General features: G+C 43.3%; 1 protein-coding gene across 1 annotated transcript in view; it reads right to left on the reverse strand.

Annotated features, from left to right (window-relative positions):
- Positions 1 to 344: 344 nt before the first annotated feature.
- CEP89 (centrosomal protein 89kDa) overlaps positions 345 to 25,423 on the reverse strand; it is a 79,020-nt gene continuing 53,941 nt past the window's right edge. Inside the window, exons 13-19 of the mRNA XM_006887871.1 lie at positions 24,453 to 24,568; positions 22,528 to 22,708; positions 9,341 to 9,508; positions 8,653 to 8,794; positions 7,725 to 7,814; positions 5,504 to 5,673; positions 345 to 585 (exon numbers count right to left, since the gene is read on the reverse strand). Of these exons, the coding sequence (XP_006887933.1) occupies positions 345 to 585; positions 5,504 to 5,673; positions 7,725 to 7,814; positions 8,653 to 8,794; positions 9,341 to 9,508; positions 22,528 to 22,708; positions 24,453 to 24,568 (1,108 nt within the window). The remainder of the gene's footprint in view (positions 586 to 5,503; positions 5,674 to 7,724; positions 7,815 to 8,652; positions 8,795 to 9,340; positions 9,509 to 22,527; positions 22,709 to 24,452; positions 24,569 to 25,423) is intronic.

The following is a 25,423-nucleotide window of genomic DNA, read 5'->3' on the forward strand; positions in this document are numbered from 1 at the left end:
AAGCAACCCCTTCATCTGTCCCCTCCAGGGTTTGTAGGTGGAACCGCATAACCACAGGCTGAGAGGCCACCTGTGAAGCTGAGAAATGGGTCTCACAGGCGTCGGCGGCAAGGAGGCCAGAGGATGAATATCAGCGAGAAGGAATTCCAGCAGCAGATTTAAAAAGCAAGCAAAAATGTGAGAAATGCACATGATCCTTTATTTCCTCCTTGGTTCTGCGGGGTGGGCACTGCAGCCCTGGGTGGATTCTGCCTTCTCCCTTTGTACAACACGGCCTCGTCCTGGGCGGGCAGCATTGCCCGCCCTGCTCCTGGGAGAACTGGTCCTTTCCTGTTCCCAGGGACCTAGCTCAGCAGCTCCTGCAGACCCTGCTGGACATGCGGGGGTGGCTTCAAGTCACAGTAGCTGAAGTTGTGGCCATCTGGCAGGTCCCCCTGGGCGGCAGCGTCCCTGCCCGGGTCCTCGCCTGCTCCACCGAACTCCCCCAGGCCTCTCCTCTCCAGCGTAGCCTGCAGGAGCTCCCGGATCCTTCGGTTCTCCTTGGAGGTGGACTCCCAGACAATTTCCAGCTCCCCTTCCACCTCTCTGACAGAAACAAAGCAAAGGAGACGTTTGAAAGAGCACAGTTAAAAAAAAAAAATTAACAGAGTTAGAGTCCTAAAACAGCAAGAAAAATGAAGGAAGGCTTAAATAGACAGAGTTCACTGGGCTTGGGTTCTGAAGGCAAAACTTCCGAGGTCAAACGGAACCAAGGTTCTCCTGGCACAGGAAGAGAAGACGAAGGCACAGGAGGAAATGCTTTCGCCTCTTCTTTCCAGGCCCTGCCGCCTTCCTTATTAGAGTGAGAACATTCATATTCTTTGTTCTCTTATTATTTTGTACTAATAAAATACTACTTCATATCTAATAATAAATACAATACAATATTGATTAATAATTTTTAAAATAGAAAAATTAATAAATAGATTTCTAGAATAATCATATAACTTATTATATAATTAGACAAGTAATTGATAATCTTAATTATACTACTATTTCTTTTTTTTTAATATCTATCACTATTTCTTGACTAAGAATGACAGAAGAATCAGTGCCTTTGAGTTGTGGTGCTGGAGAAGAGTCTTGAACATACCACGAATCATCAAGAACACAAGTAAGTCTGTCTTAGAGAAGTTGAAACCGAAGTTTCTCCTTAGAGGCTAGGATTTTGAAGCTCCGTCTCACATATTTTGGACACATGGCTAGGAGAGGCCGGTCCTTGGAGAAGGACATCATGCTTGGAAGGGTGGAGTGACAGCGCAGGAAAGGAAGAACCCAGGTTAGAGGAATTGATACAGTTACTGAGGCAATGGTGTAAGTGTGTCCGAGTCGGTGAGATTGGCTCAGGTCAGGCTTCAAAGCTATTGTACTTAGGGTCACTACAGATTGCAGGTGACTCAGTGGCATATAGCACCACTACTATTTCTTACTCATGATACATTATAAAATGCATAATAAAAATTAAAATTACTACTATAATAATTTTATTATACAATTACATTACTACAAATAGAAAATGTTAATTATATTGTTAGAACTTTAATATAATTTCATTAGTAGTAATATATTAGAAAACTAGAATATTAATTTTATAATTTGTTCTATGTTATTCATCGTATATTATTCTACAAGTTATAAAGAAATACAAAATGAATAAATGTATAATAACAGGACAGTGGCTTTAGTCTAGTGGCCTGGCTGTGGTGCCACCAGCATGGGTGCTGCAGGCATGTCCCCTTTGTGTGGGTGTGCCCTCCAACACTCTGTGACTTTTCATAGGTGACCCCTTCAAAACAAGACCCCAGCAACACACACAGAATACACCACAGTTGAGGAGGACTGGGGCAAGGAAGATCACGTGAAGCTTGTGCTACAGGCACTTACATGAGAGTTGGAGCTTTACTGATGCAATGGGGCTGGACTCATATTAGGCTGATGGGTGCAGACATACGACGTGAGTCAGGAGGCAAAACAAAGAGACCCCGTACTGGAGGGTGAGGCCCCAGATGGTGAGGCCCACAGGGAGCCAACACTCATAAGAAACACCAAGGGCAGCCGAGTGGTATTTCCAGAGGATTTCAGGGAGCGAGCACTGGGCCACGGGGGAATCAGGCAGCCAGAGCCTCCATGCCTCACAGGGCCATAGTCTGTGGGTCCCAGACACCAGCACCCACCTCACGGTACAGATAGCTCCACTGGAGAATGGGGCAAAGAGAAGGAGCAGATCTTTTCCAGGGGGTTGGGGAGGGGAGACCAGCACCTTCACAGACACTGCAGAGGACTCCGGAAAACGTTAGTAACCAAATGAGGTGCAGGCCCAGGGGTCACCCAGAGGACACTGAGCTCAGGAAGAAAAGTCCCGGGTCTCTTTTCTGAACTGTTAATAGGAGTAGGATGGAGTAGAGAGCTATCTCTGTGTCTCCCCTTTCTTTAGTGATATTATGCTGATCACCCCTTTATTGTATACTGCCTTTCTCTTCACCCATCTTCATGTATCTATAATCTAGAAAGAGTGAGGGTAGCACAGGAAATATTTCAACCTGTGGTTCACAGACTTACTATGAGTTGTGGTCAACTCGACAATGCCTAACAACAACATTATTATCTATTTACTAATTTTCATTTCTCTTTCTGTCTCATCTCTGGTAGCCATTCAAGAGTGATTCTGTCTGTGTAAGCCTTTCTTTAGCTTATTATAATAGTGTTTTTACACAATACTTGTCCTTTTCTGACTGATGTATTTCACTCGACATATGTCCTCTAGATTCAACTATGCTGTAGAGCGTTTCTGGAATTCTTGATCATTCTTCAGTGTTGTATAATACTCTATTATGTGACTATACAATAGTTTTGAACACTGCATGGTTCAAAATTGAGAAGGGTGTATGCCATGGATGTGTCCTATCTCCATACCTTTTCAACCTGTATGCAGAACAGATTATCCGGGAGGCTGGGCTCTATGAGGAGAAGTGTGTCATCGGAATTGGTAGAAGATTCATCAACAATCTGCGTTATGCAGATGACACAACCCTGCTTACTGAAACTGAGGAGGACCTGAAGTACCTGCTGCAGAGTGTCAAGGACTGCAGCCTGCAATATGCATTGAGGCTTAATATCAAGAAGACAAAGATTCTCACCACTGGACCAATTGGCAGCATCAGGATGGATGGTGAGGAGATTGAGTTCGTTTACAGCTTTAGTTTACTTAGCTCCACACTCAACACTCTTGGCACCAGTAGCCAGGAAATTAAAAGACATATTGCAATGGGAAAGTCTGCTGTTAGGGACCTCTCCAAAGTACTGAAGAGCAATGGTGTCACTCTGGAGACTAAGGTGTGCCTGATACAGACCACAGTCTTTGTAATCACTTGTTATGCATCAGAGAGTTGGACAATGACTAGGGAGGATAGGAGGAGAATTGATGCCTTTGAGCTGTGGTGCTGGAGAAGAGAATATACCATAGAATGATAAGGAAATGAACAGGTTCATCCTGGAGAGGGTTAAATCAGGGTGCTCCTCAGAGGCAAAGATTCTGAAGCTTCGTCTGACATACTTTGGACATACTGCAAGAGGGACCAGTCCTTGGAGAGGGACATAATGCTTCAGTGACTGGGATAATCAGGGTAGGTGTGTTAGAGACAGTACAATTGGCACAGGATAGAGCAGGGTTTAGGGCTGTTGTACATAGGATCGCTATGAGTTGCAGGTGACTCAACAGCCCATAGCAACAACCACAATCATAGTTAGGCACCTGCATAGTTTTTATCTATTTGCCATTATAAATAATGTTTCTATGGACATGGATGTGTATATGTCTGTTAGTGTGGCAGTTCATTTTTTTAATAGTTATTATATCTAGTAGTGGGACTGCTGGTTCAAATACTATTGTTACTTCCACCTATTTAAGGAAGCATCAAACAGCTTTTCACCCTGGTTGCACCATCTTACACCCCCGGCAGCTATGAGAGTTCTGTCTCTCCACACCCTCACCAGTGTTTGTTGTTTTCGGGCTCTCACAACCCATGTGGCTACAGGAGCTGATAAACAGATGGCCTGCTTAGAAAGGTGGTGGTTTGAGAAACGGCTGAATTAGCTCAGACAGTAAACCACCAGCTCAAATCCCAGCGAACAGACTAAACCTAGCCAGATGAAGAATCCAGGGCAAAAGATGGTGAACTCTTGGTCAAAGTATTCCTATATATCGGCTTCAGATCATGTCTTCAAGGAAACTAAGGTTGTAGCCTTACGCCGGGCCTTATGGCCAGGATTCAAAACAGGTCCCACCCTAATCCTCCCTCTTCATATACATGCGGGAGTTGGGCAATGAATACGGAAGACAGAACTGCCTCTGAATTGTGATGTGGGTGAGGAGAACTGAATATTCCATACGCTTCTAAAAGAACAAACAAATCTGTCCTGAAGGATATGCAACCCGGGTGGTCTTTAGAGACAAGGATGGTGAAACGTCATCTCACACACCTTGACGGAGTTGCCAGGAAGGGGCCAGTTCTTGGAAAGGCATCGTGCGGGGAAAGTGCAGTCAGGGAAAGAGAGGAAGACCATAACCAGCTGGACTGACACGGCAGCTGTAACAATGGGCCTGAGCATGGTGAGGTTGGCAGCGAGGCAAGGTTTTGTGGTCACTTGGTCGCTTATTGGTAAATACTGTTGAGTCGACTACGACTCATTGTGACGCTGTGAACAATGTCTCTGAACCTTGTCCTATCCTGAGCCAACTTCATCATCTCTGACACAGCTGACCCCACTGCCACAGTTACTGTGTCAATCCATCTTATCCAGGGTCTTCCTCTAGTGAACAGACCCTCTACCCTTCCAAGCATGATGCCCTTCTCCAAGGACTGGGCCCTCCTGGCACTATGATCAAAGAATGTGAGACAGAGTTTCAAAATCTTTGCCTCCCAGAAGTTGACTGGTTTCACCCTCTCCAGGACAGACCTCTCTGTTCTCTTGGCAGTCCATGGTAAGTTCAATACTCTTCTCCAGCATAATTCAAAGGGATCAATTCTTCTTCTGTCATCATAGTCATTGTCTAGCTCTCAGATGCACAGCAAACAACTGAGAAAACCGTAGCCTGGATCAGGCACACTTTAGTCTCTAGACTAACATTGTTGCTCTTTAGCACTCTAGAGAGGTCCCGAGCAATAGCTACAATCCTACCTCATTAACATAATGAACAACTCATTCGCAAATAGGTCCACAGACACAGGCACGGAGGCCAGAATGTCTTTTTCTAAGGTTGGCCTCTCTTGACAACATGACCAAAGTCCATGAGACTATTTTTCACCAGCCTTGCCTCTAAGGAGCACCTTTCCATGCTTTCAGGGCAGATTTGTTTGTTCTTTTGTTTGGTGGTCCACGGGATATTCAATACATCCCGAGGAGGAAGACTAGGGCTGGAAGGGCTGTGAAGTGAACGCTGCACGCCCCTGAGCTACAGTTCTACCTCTTCTGCTGCAGCGCCTGGTCCAGGACTTCCTGCTTGTCCTGCAGCATCTTGTGGAGGTGTCTCATCTCCCACTTGTACTGCGCGGTCTTGCCAGCGAAGTCTTCCTGCTGCTCCTTCAGACGGTGGCTGATGTTACCCAGCTTCAGTGCCGCCTGCTTCTTGTAGCCCTGTGGGAAGAGGCACCGAGTGAGCGCGGGGATGCTGCCTGTGGCAGGGCTGATGACGCCCCCAAACACAGCTACACAAACACTGCCTTCCAAGTGCATTCTCGACCCACAGCCCAGAGTTCTGGGGTGGTGCCAAAGACAAAGCATTCAGAAGAAGGGCCTGACCATCGCTTGCCAAACGTCACAGCTTTGAACATCCTGTAACCAGCTCTGCTCTGACCACAAGCTCTCCACGAGCTGGAATTAACGTGGTGGCAGCTGCGCTTCGATCAGTTTTCCCTCACGTGTGGCCTGTTGGAGCCCATCAAGTCTAGAGCTCCCTCAGTCTCATCCAGGAGGACAATTATGGATGATGAAAATCAGCAAGTGATAATTTTAGTATGCAAATACTCAGTTTCTAATCTGTTCCATGGCTGTTGTTTTTTTTTGTTATGTTCTGAACGAGACAAAACAGTAAACTACAGCCATCACAGAACAAACGATTGTTTTTGGTAATGAAGCTGCTCTTGGAAGCTGGTAATTTTTTTTTTTAAGTATAGTTTTTAATTCACTGAGAAGTGATGCCTGGAGCCACGGCCACCTCCTGGAGGCCACACTGACTTCCTGGGGACCAACCTGTGAGCTAATGTTGACACCTGTCAGCAATGTTTTAAACTTACCAGAGAAGCCTTTATTAAAGCCCAGCAAAGTCTGTCATCCCTCAAAGCACACAGGGGTATGAGACCAAAGTTTAATTCATTTTTTTACCTTCGTTTACTTCTTGTCAATGTAAATATTTCAGGTTGCTCATTTCCCTCAGCATTTTTAAGATTATTTTCACACAGATTCTCCTGAGAGTTCCTCACGGTCTGTAGGCGTCTTGAACTTCAGTCCTCTATTCCCCTGAGGATTGTTTAAATGGGAAGATTTCAAGTCTTTTTCATTTCTGATTGTGAGAAACAAATTTGTTTTTCACAGATGTTGTCAACAAATGTTTGCAGGATTTCTACTTCAGGAATTTCTTCCGATTTTCTTGTGGTCAGCTCTTCTAAGCTCCTCTGCAGAGGCACGCTGCTGCTCCAGCTCCAGCATCCTCTGTGCGTGTGTGGGTGTGTGTATCAGGTTGAGTACAATCAGCGACCTTACGAAGAGCGGACCTGAACGTCGTCCTATCCCGTGCCATCCTCACCACCTCCGATGCACGTTGCTGCAGTCACTGTGTCAATTCATCTTGTTGAGGGTCTTCCTCTCTTTCGTTGACTTTTCCAAGCATGATGTCCCATTCTGAGGAAAAACCACTCCAAGCAACATGCCCAAACACACAAGTATTTACACACAATTAATGTGGTCTTTCTTTTTCTGTTTAACACTCTCATATTAAATGCCATCAATCTATTTCTCCACTGTCAGGCCTTTTTAATTCATTTTCTATACACATGCACTTGTGTCCAGAAGGCCTGGGTCGTGTTTATCTCTGTTATTGGACGGCCTTCATTTAGGTTTGCACAGCACTTCTTTGAAAAGCCTTCAGGATCTCCTCCCTTTGCTGAGACCTGCAGCTTCACTTCTGGCTCCTACCTCAACACAAAGCCCTCTGACCAAGAGGCTGTAGATGCAGGTGGGGGTCTGCAGTCCACAGGAAGAATGGGAAGGGAAGCTGGAGAGGGAAGCTGATAGGAAGCCAAGCAAGGAGGTCTGTGCTGTTCTCTTCTGAACAAATTCTGCACTTGACAATATAGCTTGGAGGTTCTTCTGTATAGATAATACTAATGAATTTACCTCAGGTAAATACATTTATTAATTTAACAGTCAAATACTTCTATTTTATAGGTAAAAACCTATAGTATTTACAGCAGTTATGACATTTATTTGTGAGGATTACTTTGAGTTCATTAAATGAGACAAGAGGTGTGGTTTCTGCCAGTGAAACCTTCTCCTGTTTTGTTCCACAGAATGATTAGAAATACCCTTATGTAAAAGGTGCCAGTTCCTTAAAGGCAGAAATTGATACCTGACAGGACTTCATTTCTACTTAAAAATGGAATCTCTGAGGCTAAAGAATGATAACTTACCTTCACTTTTTCCTCCAGTTTTCCCAGGCGAATATTGTCTTCTATTATTTTGTTGAGAACACCATTCTTCTCATTTTCTAAGCATTTAGCCTAAGCAGAAACACAAAAAGGGTATGGGGGGGGATGCACTCTTCATTTTATTGGATAGAATTATTCTTCAAAGAGTATTACTACCCATATATTATCTCCACCATCCAACCTGCTTTGACCTACTGTCCCCACCCACGTGACTGCATGTGAGAGAGTCATGTCTACAGCTGAGGAAGAGCCGAGAACAGTGCCAGGGTGTCCTGACACAAATGGAGGAGCCAGACCCATGGACAAGGGAAAGGGGAAAGTCAGCCGAGGCTTCCACAACAAATCTCATTGCCATGGGATCAAAAATTCCTTCAGTCACATCCAAGAAGTAAGTGGCAAGATGCAAATAAACTTATTTAGCTTAATTAATCTGGATGATTACAAAGTGAAAAGGAACTGGGTCTGAAATGCTTTAATGCATAATGCCTTTCTCCATACCAAACACGATGGGCAATGTGTCTTGGGGGGTGCCACGTGGAATGGAATAAATTAGACTAACATACAGATAGAGAATACATATAATTTTTTATTTTCAAACAAAGAAAATAGTAGAGCTCCCTAGGAATAACTTAAGTGTGTTTGTCGGCATAACACATGCTTTGATGACTACTATAATTTAGTCAAAGAAACGAATTCCATTATATTATCTTTCAAAAGACAGCTGCCATTATGTAAAAGCTTCAATTATTTACTATACAGAAACTGGTTTTCCCCCATGATTAAAATTTTGAAGAAGCTGGCAATCTGTAGTTGAAATCTAAAAGGATGGTACTTCTACTTACCAATTTTTTATGAGTCTTAAAATGCTAATGTCTGCCCATCAGCTTGCAGTAACTCTGAGAAAACTTACCAAGTACATGAGATTGTCACGCTCCTGGGTTACATTCTCTGCCAGTCCAACAAGCGTGGCCAGGTACTGGTGAGCAAAGATCTCATTCTCCATGGCCTGTTCCACCTGCTTTTTGAGGACATCAATTTTCTTCTGAGATCTCCTAGTGCGTTCCCCCAAAAAGTGGGATTAACTCTCATTAGTGTGAATAGCTAGGACACGAAACACTGTGTTATAGAACTGCCAAGTATTTAAATGCTATTCTTCAGCATCTCAAGTCTCCTGAAGGGCACTGAATTTCATTTTACCCAAAAAAATTCATTTTACTGACTCCAAAGCAAGTCAATATGGATCCGATCTGGTTAACTAGTTAATAGGCTAATAATACATCACTCTATTATTCTTTTCTCTGGCTCATAATCTAAAAGATACTAATTAAAAGTCAAATTTTGGCGAAATGGTTAGGAGGACACTTTGGAGTTTATAATCTTAGGGTCATCACCATGATTATCAGTAATCTTTGAACTGCAGACCTGAAAAATGTCGGTCAACAGAAAAGTTTTTACTATATTTTTATTTTGCTGTCTGGTAATCTCAATTACCTAGTTCCATTTTTGGAGCAGCCTTAGGAAAAGAAAAGATAAAAGAAATAACACTGACTATTGCATTTCTTATAGAGTACATTTTAAAAGTAAGCTTAAGTAAAAACCTATTTGTCTTGTGTGCCTTTTCCAGCTCAGCTTCCAGGGCTTTGCTTTTAACCGTCAGATTGTTCTTCTCTAAAAGCAGGCTCTTTTTCTGTACTTGCAGGACTGTGAGCTTCTCCATCAACTCTTCCATCTCAGCACTTCCTTTCTCTTCTTCCTTCTGTAACCGGCTGAAGGAAGGAAACATCACAATGCGTGTATCCATTCCTTGGGGATCACACAGTTACAGTCAAACAAGTGCAGCACATCTCGGGCCTTGGCCCTGCGGAACCCTCTCCCGGCCGGGACAGAGCTCCCAGAGCACAGAGACTGGCCTACACCTTCTTAGAAGACATCTGCCCTCTCTTTAACCCACCATATATGGTGGTTCTGCAGGAGAAAGGTGGACAATCTCCTCCTGTGCAATTTATTCATCTGAAAACCCACTGGAGTGTCAGCTAAGAGTTGATTCCGATTTGATGGCATACAACTACAACATATGTAAATATATTTTGTTGTTGCTCTAAGGTACCACTGAGTTGGCTTGCATCAATGTTGTTGTTGTTATGTGCCATTGAGCTGCCTACGACTCACAACGATGCTATGTACAACAGCTCTGACCTCTGCTCTATCCTGAGCCAGTCTCACTGTCTCCAACATACTTACTCCCATTATCCCAGTCACTAAGTAAATCCATCTTTTCTGGGGTCTTCCTCCCTGTGTTGTCCCTCCACCCTTCCAGGCATGATGTCCTTCTCCAAGGACTGGTCCCTCCTGGCCATGTGCCCAAAGTATATTAGATGGAGTTCAGAATCCTTGTCTCCAAGGAAAAACCTGGTTTCAGGTTCTCCAGGATAAATCTGTTTATTCTCTTGGCAGTCCATGGTATAGATTTCTCCATACCACAACTCTCTTCTCCAGCACCATAACCTAAAGGCTAATCAAGAGCCACTTTAATCATTTCCACAAAGAATTTAAGACAGCTCCATTTCCATAACTGCCAAAATCCCAATGTTAATATACAGCTTTGCAAGAAAATAATGTTCTCTCTCACATAAAAAGGATCAGTATATGATTTCAATATAAAATTCCAGCAAAATGATTGTTACATATTGAGTTGAATTCCTCAAAATTATGTGTCAACTGAGGTCGGTTATAATTCTCAGCAGAGTGTTGGAAATCCCGACCTGTGATGTTAATGAGGCAACAGCAGAGGCAGTTACATCACAGTGTACTGGTCCTCCCACTCCGTGATCGGAGATGTCATCAGCCACCCTTTACCAGGTCAGAGCCCGGTGGGAAGAATGTTCCTCTGGGTTGTGGTTTGAAACATCTTTTATCTCACAAGATACAAAAGGAGAAAGTATTTATGGGAATGATAATATGAAACACAATGTGAATGGAAGAATGTGTAAGAAACATAATGCATATAAATGAAACACAATTTACATGAATTTTGTATGCAAATTAATATAAATTTTTTTAAAAAGGAGAAAAGAAGTGAGCAAAGAAGATCATCTCAGTATCACCAAGCAAGAAGATCAGGAACAGAGTGAAACATCTGAAATCAGGGCCCTGAGCTTGGAAGTTCCTCAACACAGGTGAAGGCTAAGCCAGGTGGGCACCGCCGAGGAATGCTGGGCCTACAGATGCTAAGGAGACAAGAAATGTCACCCAAAACGAAAAGACAAGGAAAGACTTGTCCTAGAGTTGGAACCTGGGTTTTGTATGGCTAGCCTCCTAAATTGTGAACTGAGCTTTATGAGAAGGAATGTGCTACTAGGATTGGAGGAAGACTAAAGATTCATCAACAACTTGCATTATGCAGATGACACCACCTTGCTTGCTGAAACGGATGAGGATCTGAAGTGCTTGCTGCAGAAGGTCAAGGGCTGCAGCCTTCAATATGGACTGAAGCTCAACATCAAGAAAACAAAGATTCTCACCACTGGGCCAACTGGCAGCACCATGAAAAATGGAGAAGAGATTGATGTTGCTAACAATTACAGCTTGCTTGGCTCCATAAACAACACTCGTGGCAGCAGCAGTCAGGAAATCAAAAGACGAATTGCATTGGGAAAATCTGCTGTCAGGGACTTCTCCTGAGTACTGAAAAGCAACGATGTCAGTCTAGAGACAAAGGTGTGCCTAATCCAGGCCATAGTCTTTATAATTACTTGCTATGCATCAGAAAGCTGGACAATGACTAAGAATGGCAGAAAAAGAATCGATGTCTTTGAGTTGTGATTCTGGAGAAGAGTCATGAACTGCCAAGAAAACAAATAAGTCTGTCTTGGAGAAGGTGGAACCAAGTTTCTCCTTGGAGGCTAGGATTTTGAAGCTCTGTCTCACATACTTTGGGCACATGGCCAGGAGGGAGCAGTCCTTGGAGAAGGAACTTGGAAGGGTGGAGGTACAGTGCAGTGGGGAGGACCCCAGATGAGATGGATTGATACAGTAACTGGGGTGATGGGGGTTGGCGTGTCTGAATTAGTGAGACTGTCTCAGGACAGGGGAGGCTTCAGAGCTGCTGTACTATGTCACTATGGGTTGTGTAGGTAACTTAATCGTACATATCAAGAACAACAACAGTGAAAGAACTAGTCACTGTTTCTTAGCGCAGTCCCCTGTGGTAGCTGGGACAGCAGCATTCCATAGTCCATATTTACAACAATACTTATGCACATCCTCTTTTAGATCTCAGTTTCCGTTTGAAAATATCCTTTGTTTGCTTTCATTCTTAGAAGTCGTCTTTTCTGGAGATCCTTCTCCAGGTTAGCAGAGTTTTGTTGGCTTTATGAATTTCAGTGTGGATGGGCAATTTCCTCTGAAAATGCCTGGGAGGGTCAGCTGTGAGTCAGCTCTGACACGATGGCACTTAACAATGACACGTGGTTTAAACAGCATGGTTTGAAATCAAGAAAGGTGTGTGTCAAGTTTACTTACATCCTTTCTTCTTATCTATTCAACTTGTATGTTCAGTAAATAACTCTAGATGCTGGACTATATGAAGAATGCAGCATCAGGACTGGAGAAAGACTCATTAACAATCTGTGTTATGAAGATGACACAACTTTGTTTGCAGAAACTGAAGAAGATGTGAAACATTAACTGCTGATGATCAAGAACTACAGCCCTCAATATGGATTATATCTCAACATCAAGGAAACAGCCACACCACTGGATCAATAAGCAGCATCATGATAGGTGGAGGAAAGTCTGAAGCTGTCAATGATTTCATTTTATTTGGATCCACAATCAACACCCATGGTAACAGCAGACAAGAAATCAAAAGACATGCTGCATTGGGAAAACCTACTGTCAAGGACCTATCCAAAGTGCTAAGGGCAATGATGTCAGTGTAAATACTAAGGTGTATCTGAACCAAGCCATGGTATTATCAATTGCTTTGTATGCATCTGAAAGTTGGACAATGAATAAGGATGACCAAAGGAAAAAAAATGTCTTTGAATTGTATTGGAGATGAATATTGAATATCCCGCAGGCGCAGGATAGGAAGGCCCTCTGGGAGATGGATTGATTTGGTGACTGGGGTAATAGGGATGGGTGTGTCAGAGACAGTGAGATTGGCACAGGACAGAGCAGAGTTTAGAGCTGTTGTACACAGGGTCGCTATGAGTCACAAGCGACTCGACGCACATAACAACAACAACATTCCTTCAAGACAGATTTGTCTCGGAAGGACAACCAGGGTGCTCCCTAGAGGCAAGGATGGGGAAATTCTGTCTCACTCCCTCTGGGCATGTTGTCAGGAAGGGCTAGTCCTTAGAAAAAGACATCACGCTGGAAAAAGTGGAGGACCAAAAGGAGGAAGACCCTCAATCAGCTGGGATTGCAGTACAGCTTCTTGCCACTAGGCCACCAGAGCTCCCAACCCTCACGAAGCTGGATTGATTCCATGACTGTAGCAATGGGCTTGTGCAAGGAGCAGATAGTGAGGATGGTACAGGATAGGACAAGGTCCTGTTGTTCACAGGGTGGCTGAGACCTAGAGGACTCAGTGGTACCTAACAGCACCATGCAAGTAGACTGACTTAATGTCCTGGGTCTCCTTACTGCTTGCAAACTGGGACTCTGAACAAAGGTAATGAATGTGGAGTGGTCTGCTTCAGTTCAAGATGCAGTTTTCATCAAGTCAGGCTAAAGGTTCTCCTTTGTAGAAGGTATCACTTACTCTAAACTCTGATCTTTCCCAGAAGTGCTTGCTAAATTTCTTTTGAAAAATTGATGGTGCTAAGGAGTTGTGCTCCCAACACAAAGGCATGTGGTTCAAATCCACCAGCTGCTCCGCAGGAGAAAGATAAGTGATTTATAGCCTCTGAAAACCTGCTGGAGCTTCAGCTATCATCAGCTAGTCCTGACTTGGCGCCAATACCACCACCACCTATCCTGAGCAGCAAATAATAAATGCAAGGAGAGGCACCCAAGTCTCCAGTGGTAACCACCAGTCAGTCCAATCACAAGGCTACCAGACAGCCCATAGGAAAGTAGCGCCTGCCACTCCCCATGACACAGTTCTCCCCAAGTGGGGATGCCAACACGTAGAATAAACAAGGCAAAGCGGACATGCAGCTTTGTACTTCTTAACTACTGACTTCAACCAGAAGAGGCACACACCCGGCGCTCCACACCCGGATTGAGCCTGCCCTTCCCCATGTGACCTCATTTTCATCTGTGGTCTGACTCAACTCCTCCCCAGACTTTGGTTCAATGTGGCCACTGGTCAGGCTGCTCCTTTCATTCGCGTTAATAACTATGTCTTTTGTATGTGACTTATCTCTGCTATGGTATCAGCCACAGAGAGAGATTTTCTAAGGGCAGCAAGCAGACTGTCCTCCAGGCTCAGTTGTCCACCTGCTCCATTTGGCCAAACTCCAAGATGTCTGTGCCTTACCACATGTCTGGTAGCCACAATAAAAACACTCTGAGTTTAGGCTTATTTTATCTCTCTGCTAGGACTTGATGAAATACTGTCTTGGCCATCTACTGCAACCTTAACAGAATCCCATGAGTGGGTGTCTGTAAAGAGCAGGAATCCAGAGGCTAATGGTAAAAATCAGGGTCTCAGCTGTGCCTGTTCTTCCTTGTTGGCTGCCCACACATCCCTTGGTTCCTTGGCTTGACATCAGTTCTCACATGGTGTATGTCTTGCCACATGTATGTCTCTGTATCTGTTCTGCTCTTTTATTAACTTAGAAGTGATTAGATAGAGAACCTACTCCGCTTGTACCTGGACCAGGAGACTGTTGTGTGAACAGAGCAGGGGAGCGCTGCATGGTTTAAAATTGAGAAGGGAGTGCATCAGGGTTGTATTTTCTCTCCATACCTATTCAATCTGTCTGCTGAGCAAATTATCCAAGAAGCTGGACTCTGTGGAGTGTGACATCAGGATTGGAAAGAGACTCATCAGTAACCTGCGTTATGCAGATGACACAATCTTGTTTGCTGAAAGTGAGGAGGACTTGAAACACTTGTTTCAGAAGATCAAGAAATGCAGCTTTCAGTATGGATTGCATCTCTCAAAAAACTAAATATTCTTACCACTGGACTGGCAGTGTCATGATGATGGAGAGGAGATTAAAACTGTCAAAAGGTTCATCTTGTTTGGATCCACAATTAACACGATTAGTACCAGCAGGCAGGAAATAAGGAGATGCATTACACTGGGAAAATCTGCAGTTAGGGACCTCTCCAAATTATAGAAGAGTAATAATATCAGTTTAAGGACTAAGGTGTGTCTAATTCAGGCCATAGTCTTTCTGATCACTTGCTATGCATCTGAGAGCTGGACAACAAATAAGGATGACAGAAAGAGAACTGATGCCTTTGAGTGTGGTGTTGGAGAAGAGCACTGAACATTCCATGGATGGCCAAGAAAATGAGGATGCAACTGGAGTGCTCTTTGGAGGCAAGAATGATGAGGCTTTTTGCCTCACATACTCTGGGCATGTTGCTAGGAGGGGCTATTCCTTGGAGAGGGACATGATGCTGGGAAAGGTGGAGAGTCGGTGAAGGAGAGGAAGACCCTCAACCAGAGGGATTGTCATGGTGACTGCCACAATGGGCTCTGTGTGTCAGGAAGTGTGAGGGTGGCACAGGATAAAATAGGGCTCAGATCTTTTGTTCATGAGTCACTATGGGTTATATTCAACTTGATGGCACCTACTTGAGTAAGGAGAGCTCTAGTGGCCCAGTGGGTAAAGAGTTGTGCTGTTTTTCCAAAGGCATGCAGTTTGAACCCACCAGCTGCTCTACTGGAAAAAGCTGGGCGATTTCCTCTTGTGTGACGCATTCTCTGAATACTCACTGGATGATCAGCTGTGAGTCAGTTCTAACTTAATAACACGCAACAGCTATTTGAGTATGGTTTAACTAGCATAACAAAGAAGCCGCTATTTCCACAGAACCATATGTGTGGCTCACATCTTTGGGCATGTTGTTAGGAGAGGCTCTTCCTTGGAGAGGGACCTTTGGAAGGTGGAGGGTCAGTGAAAGAGAAGACCACACCAAACAGATTGACACGGTGACTGCAGCGATGGCTAATGTGCCAGAGATGCTGTAGACGGCACAGGACAAGGTTCAGATGTGGTGCTCACAGTGTCATTATGAGTTGTACTCAACTCAATGGCACCTCACAACATGCTTACATATATGTTGTTGTTGTGTACTGTCGAGTTGGATCGACCCATATCTGACCTTCTGGCTGGTTTTCAAAGGTAGTTAATGGCACAGGAAGAGACTGCCCATTCGTCTCCTGTGGAGCAGCTGGTGTATTCGAACTGTGCACTTTTGGGATTTGCAGTGCAGCTTCTTGCCACTAGGCCACCAGAGCTCCCTCTTACACGTAAAATGTAGTCTCCCATTACTGTTGTTGTTCACCGTCGAGTTGGAACTGACTCATAGCTGACCCTCGAGCAGGTTTTCAGAGGCAGCATGGGATAATTGTTAACACTGGAATTTAGTGAAACATCAACCTGTATACTTCATACGTGCCAACTCACTTGTTCTCCAGAGCTGTACTACCTGCAGCAGGTTTTGCAGTCAATAAGTCTGTTCTTCTTTAGTAGTGTTCTGCTTATATTCAAAGCCCCTTTCCTTTCCTTTCCTTAGGTTGGTTTTTTCATCTCCTTACAGAGTGCTAACGGGAGTCTGGATTTTGATTGCACTGTGTCTACTAGCCACTCTGGGTAGTACTGGCATTTTCACGATGCTAAGTGTTTCTATTCATGAGTACAGTATGTTCTTCCATTTATGAGGGTATCTTTTAGATTTCTGCTGCAGTGTATTTGTTTTCTCTGTATAGATCTTTTGTATCTCTGGCTAAGTTTATTCAAAGTTGTGACAAAGTGGCAATGAGTTTGAGTCCATGAGGGAATTAGAATGTAATTTTCCTCTGCAATGGTGTCTATGCTTGGCTTTAGTATTACGGTTATGTTTGTATTGTATATGTTGTTGCTGTGTACCACAGAGTCAGAATTGAGCCATAGCTGACCCGCCAGTGGGTTTTTAGAAGCAGTTAATCACACGGGAGGAGATTGCTCATCCTTCTCCTGTGGAGTAGCTGGTGGCCTCAAACCATGTGCCTTCGGGATTGAAGCACAGCTTCTTGCCACTAGGCCACCAGTGCTTCATATAATGAATTTGAAAGTACTCCATGAACTGGTGTCAGCCCTTCTCTGAATTCCCCAGTGAAGGTGTCTGAGCCAAAACTTTTTGGTACTATTGGGAGGTTTTGGGATGGTTGTTTTTTAATGACATGTTAAATTTCTTCTTTTGTGATAGAGCTATTGTAATTTTTTTCCTAAGTCTGAGTTAGTTTAGGTGAGTCATATGCTTCCAGAATTTTTTTCATTTCTTTTAGGTTTTCAAATTCAACGGTGTTCGCTATTATCCTTCACCACCCCCTAGTTAGTTCTGTTTGTTGTTGTTGTTGTTGTTATGTGTTGTCGAGTCGCTTGCGACTCATAGCGACCCTATGTACAACAGCCCTAAACTCCGCTCTGTCCTGTGCCAATCGCACTGTCTCTGACACTCCCATTCTGATTATCCCAGTCACTGAATCAATCCACCTCATAGAGGGCCTTCCCCTCCTGCGCTGTCCCTCCACCCTCCCAAGCATGATGTCACTCTCCAAGGACCAGTCTCTCCTCACAACATGTCCAAAGTATGTTAGACGGAGCCTCAGAATCCTTGCCTCCAAGGAGCCACCCGGTTTAACCCTTTCCAGGACAAATCTGTTTGTTTTCCTAGCAGTCCATGGTATTCTCAATACTCTTCTCCAGCACCACAGCTCAAAGGCATCAATTCTCCTTCTATCCTCCTTGGTCATTGTCCAACTCTCTGATGCATAACAAGTGATTGCGAAAACCATGGCCTGTATCAGCAGCACCTTAGTCTCCAGAAAGACACCATTGCTCTTCAGTACTTTGGAGAGGTCCCTAACAGCAGACTTTCCCATGGCAATGAGCCTTTTAATTTCCTATATGTTAGTTCTATTTAATTTGCTATTTATATTATCTATACCTGTCCCTTTGTTAAATTTGATACCAGTTTATCAAGGCTTTTTATCAGGTTTATCAAGTTTTTTATCAAGGCTTCTATGGAAATAGCCTCCTGCCTTTTTTCTGTTTATTTGAAGCATTATGTTCCTTTTTTTTTAAATAGCAAATATGCTTTATTTAAAATGCTTTTTTAAAGAATTTTTTTATGGAAGCAAATTGACAGAAGTAACCCAAAAGACCAAACAGGACTCTTAGGAGGTGGTTAGTTCAAGTGAATAGGGGAAGAACATCTCAGTAAAGGAGAGTGAGAATAGTTACACAATTTGAAGAATGTAGTCAATGTACAGTGCATAGTCAAATTGTTCAATGTTTTGCTGTCTGCCTTCTCAAAACCAGCAACAAAATAAAACTTAATAAATGTATTTGGTATCCATCAACATGAGGGGCTTTCATGGCTTAGAGGTAAAAAGTTGGGCTACCACTCAAGACGGCAGGCAGGGCTGAAACCACCAGCAGCTCTGAGGGAACAGATGAGCCATCTCCTCCTGTGTGATTTACAGCCTCTGAAAACCCACTGGATATTTATCTAGTGTTGGGTCCGACTTGCGAGCACGCACAAACGACAATGTCCACCAGTGTGCACACACATACATACTTGTGGCTCCAAGGCAGCAGAATGAGAGTCCAGAAAGAAATCCCTACAATTAACTTTTAACAAAGATGTAAATTCTATCAAAAGGCAAAAAACAGCCTGTTCACTAAATGGTGCTGGGACAGCTGATGTCCACAGTTGGACAGAGTACTCCATGGTACTTAGAATTACACAGATCAAAATGGATCAGTGACAACTTTGACAACCTTATGCTGAGTAAAATAAGTTCATTACAAAAGATCAAATGTATGATTCCACCTCTATGAAATATCTGGGACACATGAGTATATTCTCTGTAAATGGACCCAAGTTTATTTATAGTTACCATGGGCAACTGGGAAGGCGGGGAAAGGAGACGCACATGCTGGGCGACAGTGAGCTTCTGTTAGGGGTAGAGGAAAACCATGAATGTTGACAATGGTACTGCAGAACAGCATGATAAATACAACTAATGTCACGGAAACGTACGTGGGAAAAATGCAGAAAAAAATTATATGCATGTGTGTGCATATAAGAAAAACTGTATGTTGTTGTGTGTTGGTGAGTTGAAACTAATTCAGAGTTGACCTTCCAGTGGGTTTTTAAGAGGCAATAAATCACATGCAAGGAGGATGCTCATCCTTCTCCCATGGAGCAGCTCGCTGGAGATTAGAACATATGCTTTGAGAATGCAGCACAAGTTCGTATCACTAGGCCACACACACACACACACACACACACACACACACACACACACTCTGGTGGCCTAGTGGCAAGAAACTATGCTGTAATCCTGAAGGCACGTGGTTCAAGGCCACAAGCTGTTCTGTGGGAGAAGGATGGGCAGTCTCCTCCCATATGATTAACTGCCTCTGAAAACCCGCAGGAGGGTCAGCTTTGGGTCAGTTCTGATTCTATGGTATACCACAACAACATCTATATCTATCTCATAATTAAAAAAAATATTGATCTAAACATATTTACACTTTTAAAAAACTCAGTGACCTACATACAACCAGGAAATTAGTACCAGACAAAAACAGGGAGGTAAAACTTTGGGACCCAGTTTTTGTTTTGTTTTTAGGATTTTCAGTAATTCATTGTTGCATTTTTCTCCCTGTCCAATTCCTCTCCCACAAATCACTCTTCTCCTTGGAAAGAAAAAGAACACCTCCCTTACTGTTATTCAATTCCTCCCCATAAGTCCACTCCACTATGCAGCCTTCCCTCTGGACTTCTGTAATAATAAGAATGTCCATTCACATAACCCTTTCAAACAGATCTCTCCCTCATCTGTTTCAGTGCAATATACATCATTCCTCCCCTCCTTTTCTATTTTCTCTCAACCGTGATGTCAGTCCCGTTTTACAACAGTGACCCTGTGCAATATTTATCCTTTTGTGACTGAGATATTTCACTCAGCATAATAGGGACCTAGTTTTTAATAATGGATTCTTAAATATGACACCAAAAGCACATGTAATAAAAGATAAAGTAGATAAACTGAATGCCATAAAAATTTGAAACCTTTGTGTATCAAAAGAATTTATGACATAGCGACTAGACAATCTATAGAATGGGAGAAAATATTTGGGAACCATGTAACTGATTATTGTTTGAAATTGAGGATATGTAAAAATTTATGCAGTTTTAGTAAGAAAAAAAGACAAGTAATCCAAGTAAAAAATAAATAGACATTTCTCCAAAGAAATGGCCAATAGTATAAGAAAAAGGGGAAAAAAGAAAATTACTTATGAGGAAAGTGCAAATCAAAATCACAGTAAGGTATTATTAGTTCACATAGCCATTATCAGAAAAATGGAAAGCTATGAGTGGAGGTGAGGATGTGAAGAAGCCAGAACCCTCATCCATTGCTCCTGATAATGTAGAATGGAACAGCTGCTCTGAAAAATACTTCAGTGTTTCCTCAAAAAGTTCTAGTGATTAAGTTAAACATGATCTAGTGATTCCACTTCTAGTTGTTGCTGTTGTTATGTGCTGTCAAGTCACCTGTTACTCTTTGTGTTGTACATAGGTACAACAGCCCTAAAGCCTGCTCAATCTCATGCCAATCTCATTGTCTCTGACACACCTACCCTCATTACTCTAGTTACTGAGTCAATCCATCTCATCAAGGGTCTTCCTCACTTGTGCTGTCCCTCCACCCTCTCAAGCATGATACTGCCTTGCAACACGTCCAGAGTATACCAGACAAAGCTTCAGAATGCTTGCCTCCAAGGAGCAGCCTGGTTTCACCCTCTCTAGGATGAACCTATTTGTTCTCCTAGCAGTCCACGGTATATTCAATACTGTTCTCCAGCACCACAGCTTAAAGGCATTCTATCATCTATCAATTCTCCTTCTATCATCCCTAGTCATGGTCCAGTTTTCTGATGCATAGAAAGTAATTGCAAAGACTATGGCATGGATTAGGCACACCATAGTCTCCAGACTGACATTGTTGCTCTTCAGTACAGAATAAGAGATGAACATGAATGGATCTTGAAAGCATTATACAGACACAATGGGGGGAAAAATAAATGGCATGCCTAAACCTGACAAACATTATAAAGACAGAAACTAGTTAGTGGTGACTGGGGGCAGCAAACTCAAATTCAATGCCATGGAATTGGAACTGACTTATAGCCCATTGCTAGCTAGTTTTCTGAGACTCACGGCACTAGAAGAGATTTTCCATCTTTCTCCAAAGGGACCACTGATGGATTCCAATTGCCAGAGAAGTGATGCCTTTGGGCTAGCAGGGTAATTCCGCAGTGACTGTGCCGCTAGAGCTCTGCCAGGGTCTTCACGTCGATTAGGACTTACGAGACCCCAGAACAACAGAACTTGCCGCATCCTGTACCATCCTCACAACCTCTATCACACTTGAGCGTTGTAGTCACTGCGTCAGTCCACCTTGCTGAGAGTCTACCGCTCTTTCTCTGACCCTCCACTTTCCGACCATGATGTCTTTTTCCAAGGACTGGTCCCACCTGACAACACATCCAAAGTATGAGAGACGAAGCTTCGCCATCCCTGCCTCTGAGGAGCACCCTTACTTCCTCCGAGACAGAGATGTCTGTTCCTTTGGCAGTCCATGGGATATTCAATACTCCTCACCAACACCACAATCCAAAGGCACTGATTCTTTTCCAGTTTTTCTTCTTTACTGTCCAACTTTTGGATGCATATGAAGCAACTGAAAATGCTATGGTTTGGATCAGGCACACCTTAGGGTTTACAGTGACATCCTTGCTCTTTAGCACTATGGAAAGGTGCTAAAAGAGAACTGAGCTTCTGTTGAGCATGAGAGAAAAAGTTTGGAAATGGATACAGTGATGGCAGCAAAACAATCAACACAATTAATATCGCTGAGCGGTACCCTTACAATGGTTAAAATGGCAATCTGACTACATATAGTTTCCCATGTGAAATTAGTTAGGTACAGCCAACATATTTCCTCACGTCCTCAAGAACCTTTTGTGACATACTTTGACTATATTTTGTGGTTGCAATTGCATTGCATTTTGTATTATGGTTATCATAACACCTTTAATTTAACTGTTATCTGGTAATTGGGTTTCTAGTTGTACAATTTAAAATAACCTTTGGTTATATAACCAAAAGTGGCTAGAACAGCCTGGAAAACATCACACATACATACACACACACACACACACACACACGAGAAATGAAAACTGTGACACTCATGGGCAGCTGTCTCTTCTGTTAATAAAGTTATCTACCATTCTCAATTGCAGACACCTGGTCTCAACACCCAGAAAAGACTCAGCCCCCAACTCCACTCTGCCTGTGAGGATCTGCACTGTTGTGTACCTTCATGTAGTAAATGACTCCTAGCTGACCCTCTGGTGGGTCTTCAGAGGCTTTAAATCACACAGGAGGAGACGGTCCATCTTCCTTCCTTGAAGCACCTGGTGGATTCAAACTATGTACCTTTCGGTTGGCAGCGCAATTCCTTACCACTAAGCCACTAGAGCTCTCTAACAATACGCATGATGATTCATTAATACTTAGAAAGAGATCATGGTCTTACCTTTTTAATTCATTTACTATAGAATTATGAACTTTCATTGCAATTCTCTCTTCCATCTGGGTTTGCAGTTCTTGGCATTTGTTGTGTAGAATTTGCAGCTGCTTCTGGCTGTCTGTGAGTTCCTTTTCCTGGTTCTGAGTTTTCGTCTCCAGAAGCAGGAGCTGTTTGGTCAGCTTGGAAACTGAAAAATCAAAGACTGGATAGTGGCTTGATACAAAAGATGTAATACACATCATTATTGAGTACTGGCAGGAAGCACCAACTACCACTGGTAATATCTCACACAAGTAAAATTGCAGTGAAATGAATTAAAAAATAGTTGCAGTGGTATTGCTAGAAATAAAAGTCAGTTTCAGGAGAGGGTGTAGAACCAGTGATACCACTGCTAACGTCAGATAGAACATGGCTGAAAGCAGAGAATGCCAGAACAGTGTTTACTTGTGGTGTTTGTTTTTTTTAAATTGTTAATATTAATTTATACTGGTTTACTTACAAAGTTCATAAAGTTCATACACATTGTTTTTTGACACCAGACCTTTCTTGTTCCCTTTACACAACCCTCTCTCCACCCACCACATCGTGTGACCCTATGATTAAGCACCCCTTCCCTCCTTAGACCCTTGTACATTTACTTGTGTTTTGTTGATTATGAAGACATTCGACAGTGTGGATCATAACACATTATGGATAATATTATAAAGAACAATTATGGACAATCTTGTAAAGAAGGAGAAATTCACTATGGTTGAGTCAATTGCAGCTCATAGTGACCCTCCTTCGGGGTTCCAAGGCTTAACTCTTTATGGGAAGACACTGCCCACCTTTCTCTAATTGGAGCAGACACCAATCAGGAGCAATTTACACACCAGCAGGGCTCCTTAAACAAAGCAAGAGTAATAATTTCAAAAGTCACTATCTTCAAAACTTTCGGTTTTAATCAAATCAGAGTAACTCGAAATCGGTCCCATTTCAGTCCCCTGTCATATGCTGGAGGTCCCTATGGGTGGAGGGGCACACGGTGAGGGGAGGCACAGTGAAGGCATCGCCTGCTCTGAATGGAGGCAAATACCACGAAGTACCTGCTCAGAGAACAAACAGTTCCTATCGATTCTTCAACAAACAGCTGGGAGCAGATTCTTGTGTGGACGTCACACGTTCCCCCATTTTTAAGACACCACGTTTAAGGAGCTCTGATGGTCTTGTTTGTAGGCAGCTGCACGGCTAAGCCAGTGGTGGCACCTCTCCGGTGGTTCGAATCCACCAGTGGCTCCTTAGGAGAAAGAAGAGCAATATCCTCCCGTGAGATTTACAGCCTCCAAAACACTGCTGGAGGGTCAGCTATGAGTTCTGACTCCAGGGCAATCATCTTCTACTTTTAGACTTTGATACTTACTTCTATTGTATGGGGAGGGCTGCTCAGTCGGAGCTCAGTCAATGGCATTCAACAATATGGCACTATTTTCCCCTAAAACCAGTCCTGCTGAATCTAAATCTCCGATTCACAAAACCAAGTATATGATTGGTGATAGTGTGACATCCAGGAGGAAGTCCATGCATGACGGGTAGTATCTGGAAATGTTTTAACGTATACCAGCTGCACTGTATTAAAGCCGGTGATGCTGATGGTGCCGGGTGTCGTGTAGTGAGAACAGCACACCCGAGGACGCTCTAGCAGGTTTCGGAGGGTGTGAGTCAGGCAAGAGGAGGCCACCCACCTTCTTTCTTTTGCAGCAGCAGTGCATTCCAGTCTATGCATTTGGACTGGCAGTGCAACTCCTTACCACTAGGCCACCAGAGCTCCCTAAGATGATGACATTTGTTTAAAAATGTGATTTCCTTCGTTCTCAGCGGGCGGAGACAGCCAGCAGGGCAGGGCCATAAGGCAGCATCCCTGCACTGCGAGTGCTCACGGGAAGGGCACTCACCTTCCAGCAGATGCGCCTGCTGCACTTCCTGGGCTTTCGTCTGCTGGATCTCCAACTGCTGTAACAACACCTTGTTCTCCTCCAAAACCAGTTCTGCTTGAGCCTGAAGCTGACGCCTACAAGTGATTTGTGAAATTAAACATCACAGTTCTGACGGATTAAAGAAAAGAGCCAAAGTCCAAAAGACTGCATGCACGCTAAGAATTATCTGGATACTGAACATTAAACATGAAAAATGAGATTTAGATGGAAAATCCTATTAATTTGCATTAAACAAGAGGGAAAAACAGTCATGAAGCTTGATTTATAGATTATTTCAGGAAGATTAAATGATAAAATTTCATATATAACACAAAAGCAGACACATGAAAAATGCTCAAAGTCACTGGCTATAAGAGAAATGAAAATCAAAACTAAGTGAGATACCATCTCACTCCAGGAGTGGCAAAGTTTAACAGGACAACAAGTAATAAATGTTGGAGAGGACCTGGAGAGGTGGGAATTCTCATATACTGTCGGTGGGACTGTAAAATGGTACAACCACTCTGGAAGGCAGTTTGGCGCTTCCTCAGAAAGCTTAGCATAAAATTCCATATGACCCAGTTATTCCATTGTTGGAATATACCCCGAGAGAATGAGAACTGAGGCACAAATGGAGACGTGTACACCAATGTTCATGGCAGCATTATTAACCATAGCAAGAATATGGAAATAGCTCAAATGGTCAACCACAATGGAATGGATTGGGAAACTACGGTACATTCACACAGTACGCAGGAGCAACGATTCTGTAAATCACTACTTAACTTGGTAGAGACTGGAGAGCATTATGCTAAGTGAACTAACTTAGTTCCATCAAGACAAATACTCTGTAAGACCATTATTGTAGATGGTATGAGGATCCAAAGGGGAGGAGAGTGGGAACAGAAGGGTGAGGATGGGCGGGGAGGGTGGGGATAATCATAGGGTCG

This window comes from Elephantulus edwardii, unplaced genomic scaffold (genome assembly GCF_000299155.1).
Source record: "Elephantulus edwardii isolate Elephantulus edwardi_28Jun2011 unplaced genomic scaffold, EleEdw1.0 scaffold00062, whole genome shotgun sequence".
NCBI classification, from domain to species: domain Eukaryota; kingdom Metazoa; phylum Chordata; class Mammalia; order Macroscelidea; family Macroscelididae; genus Elephantulus; species Elephantulus edwardii.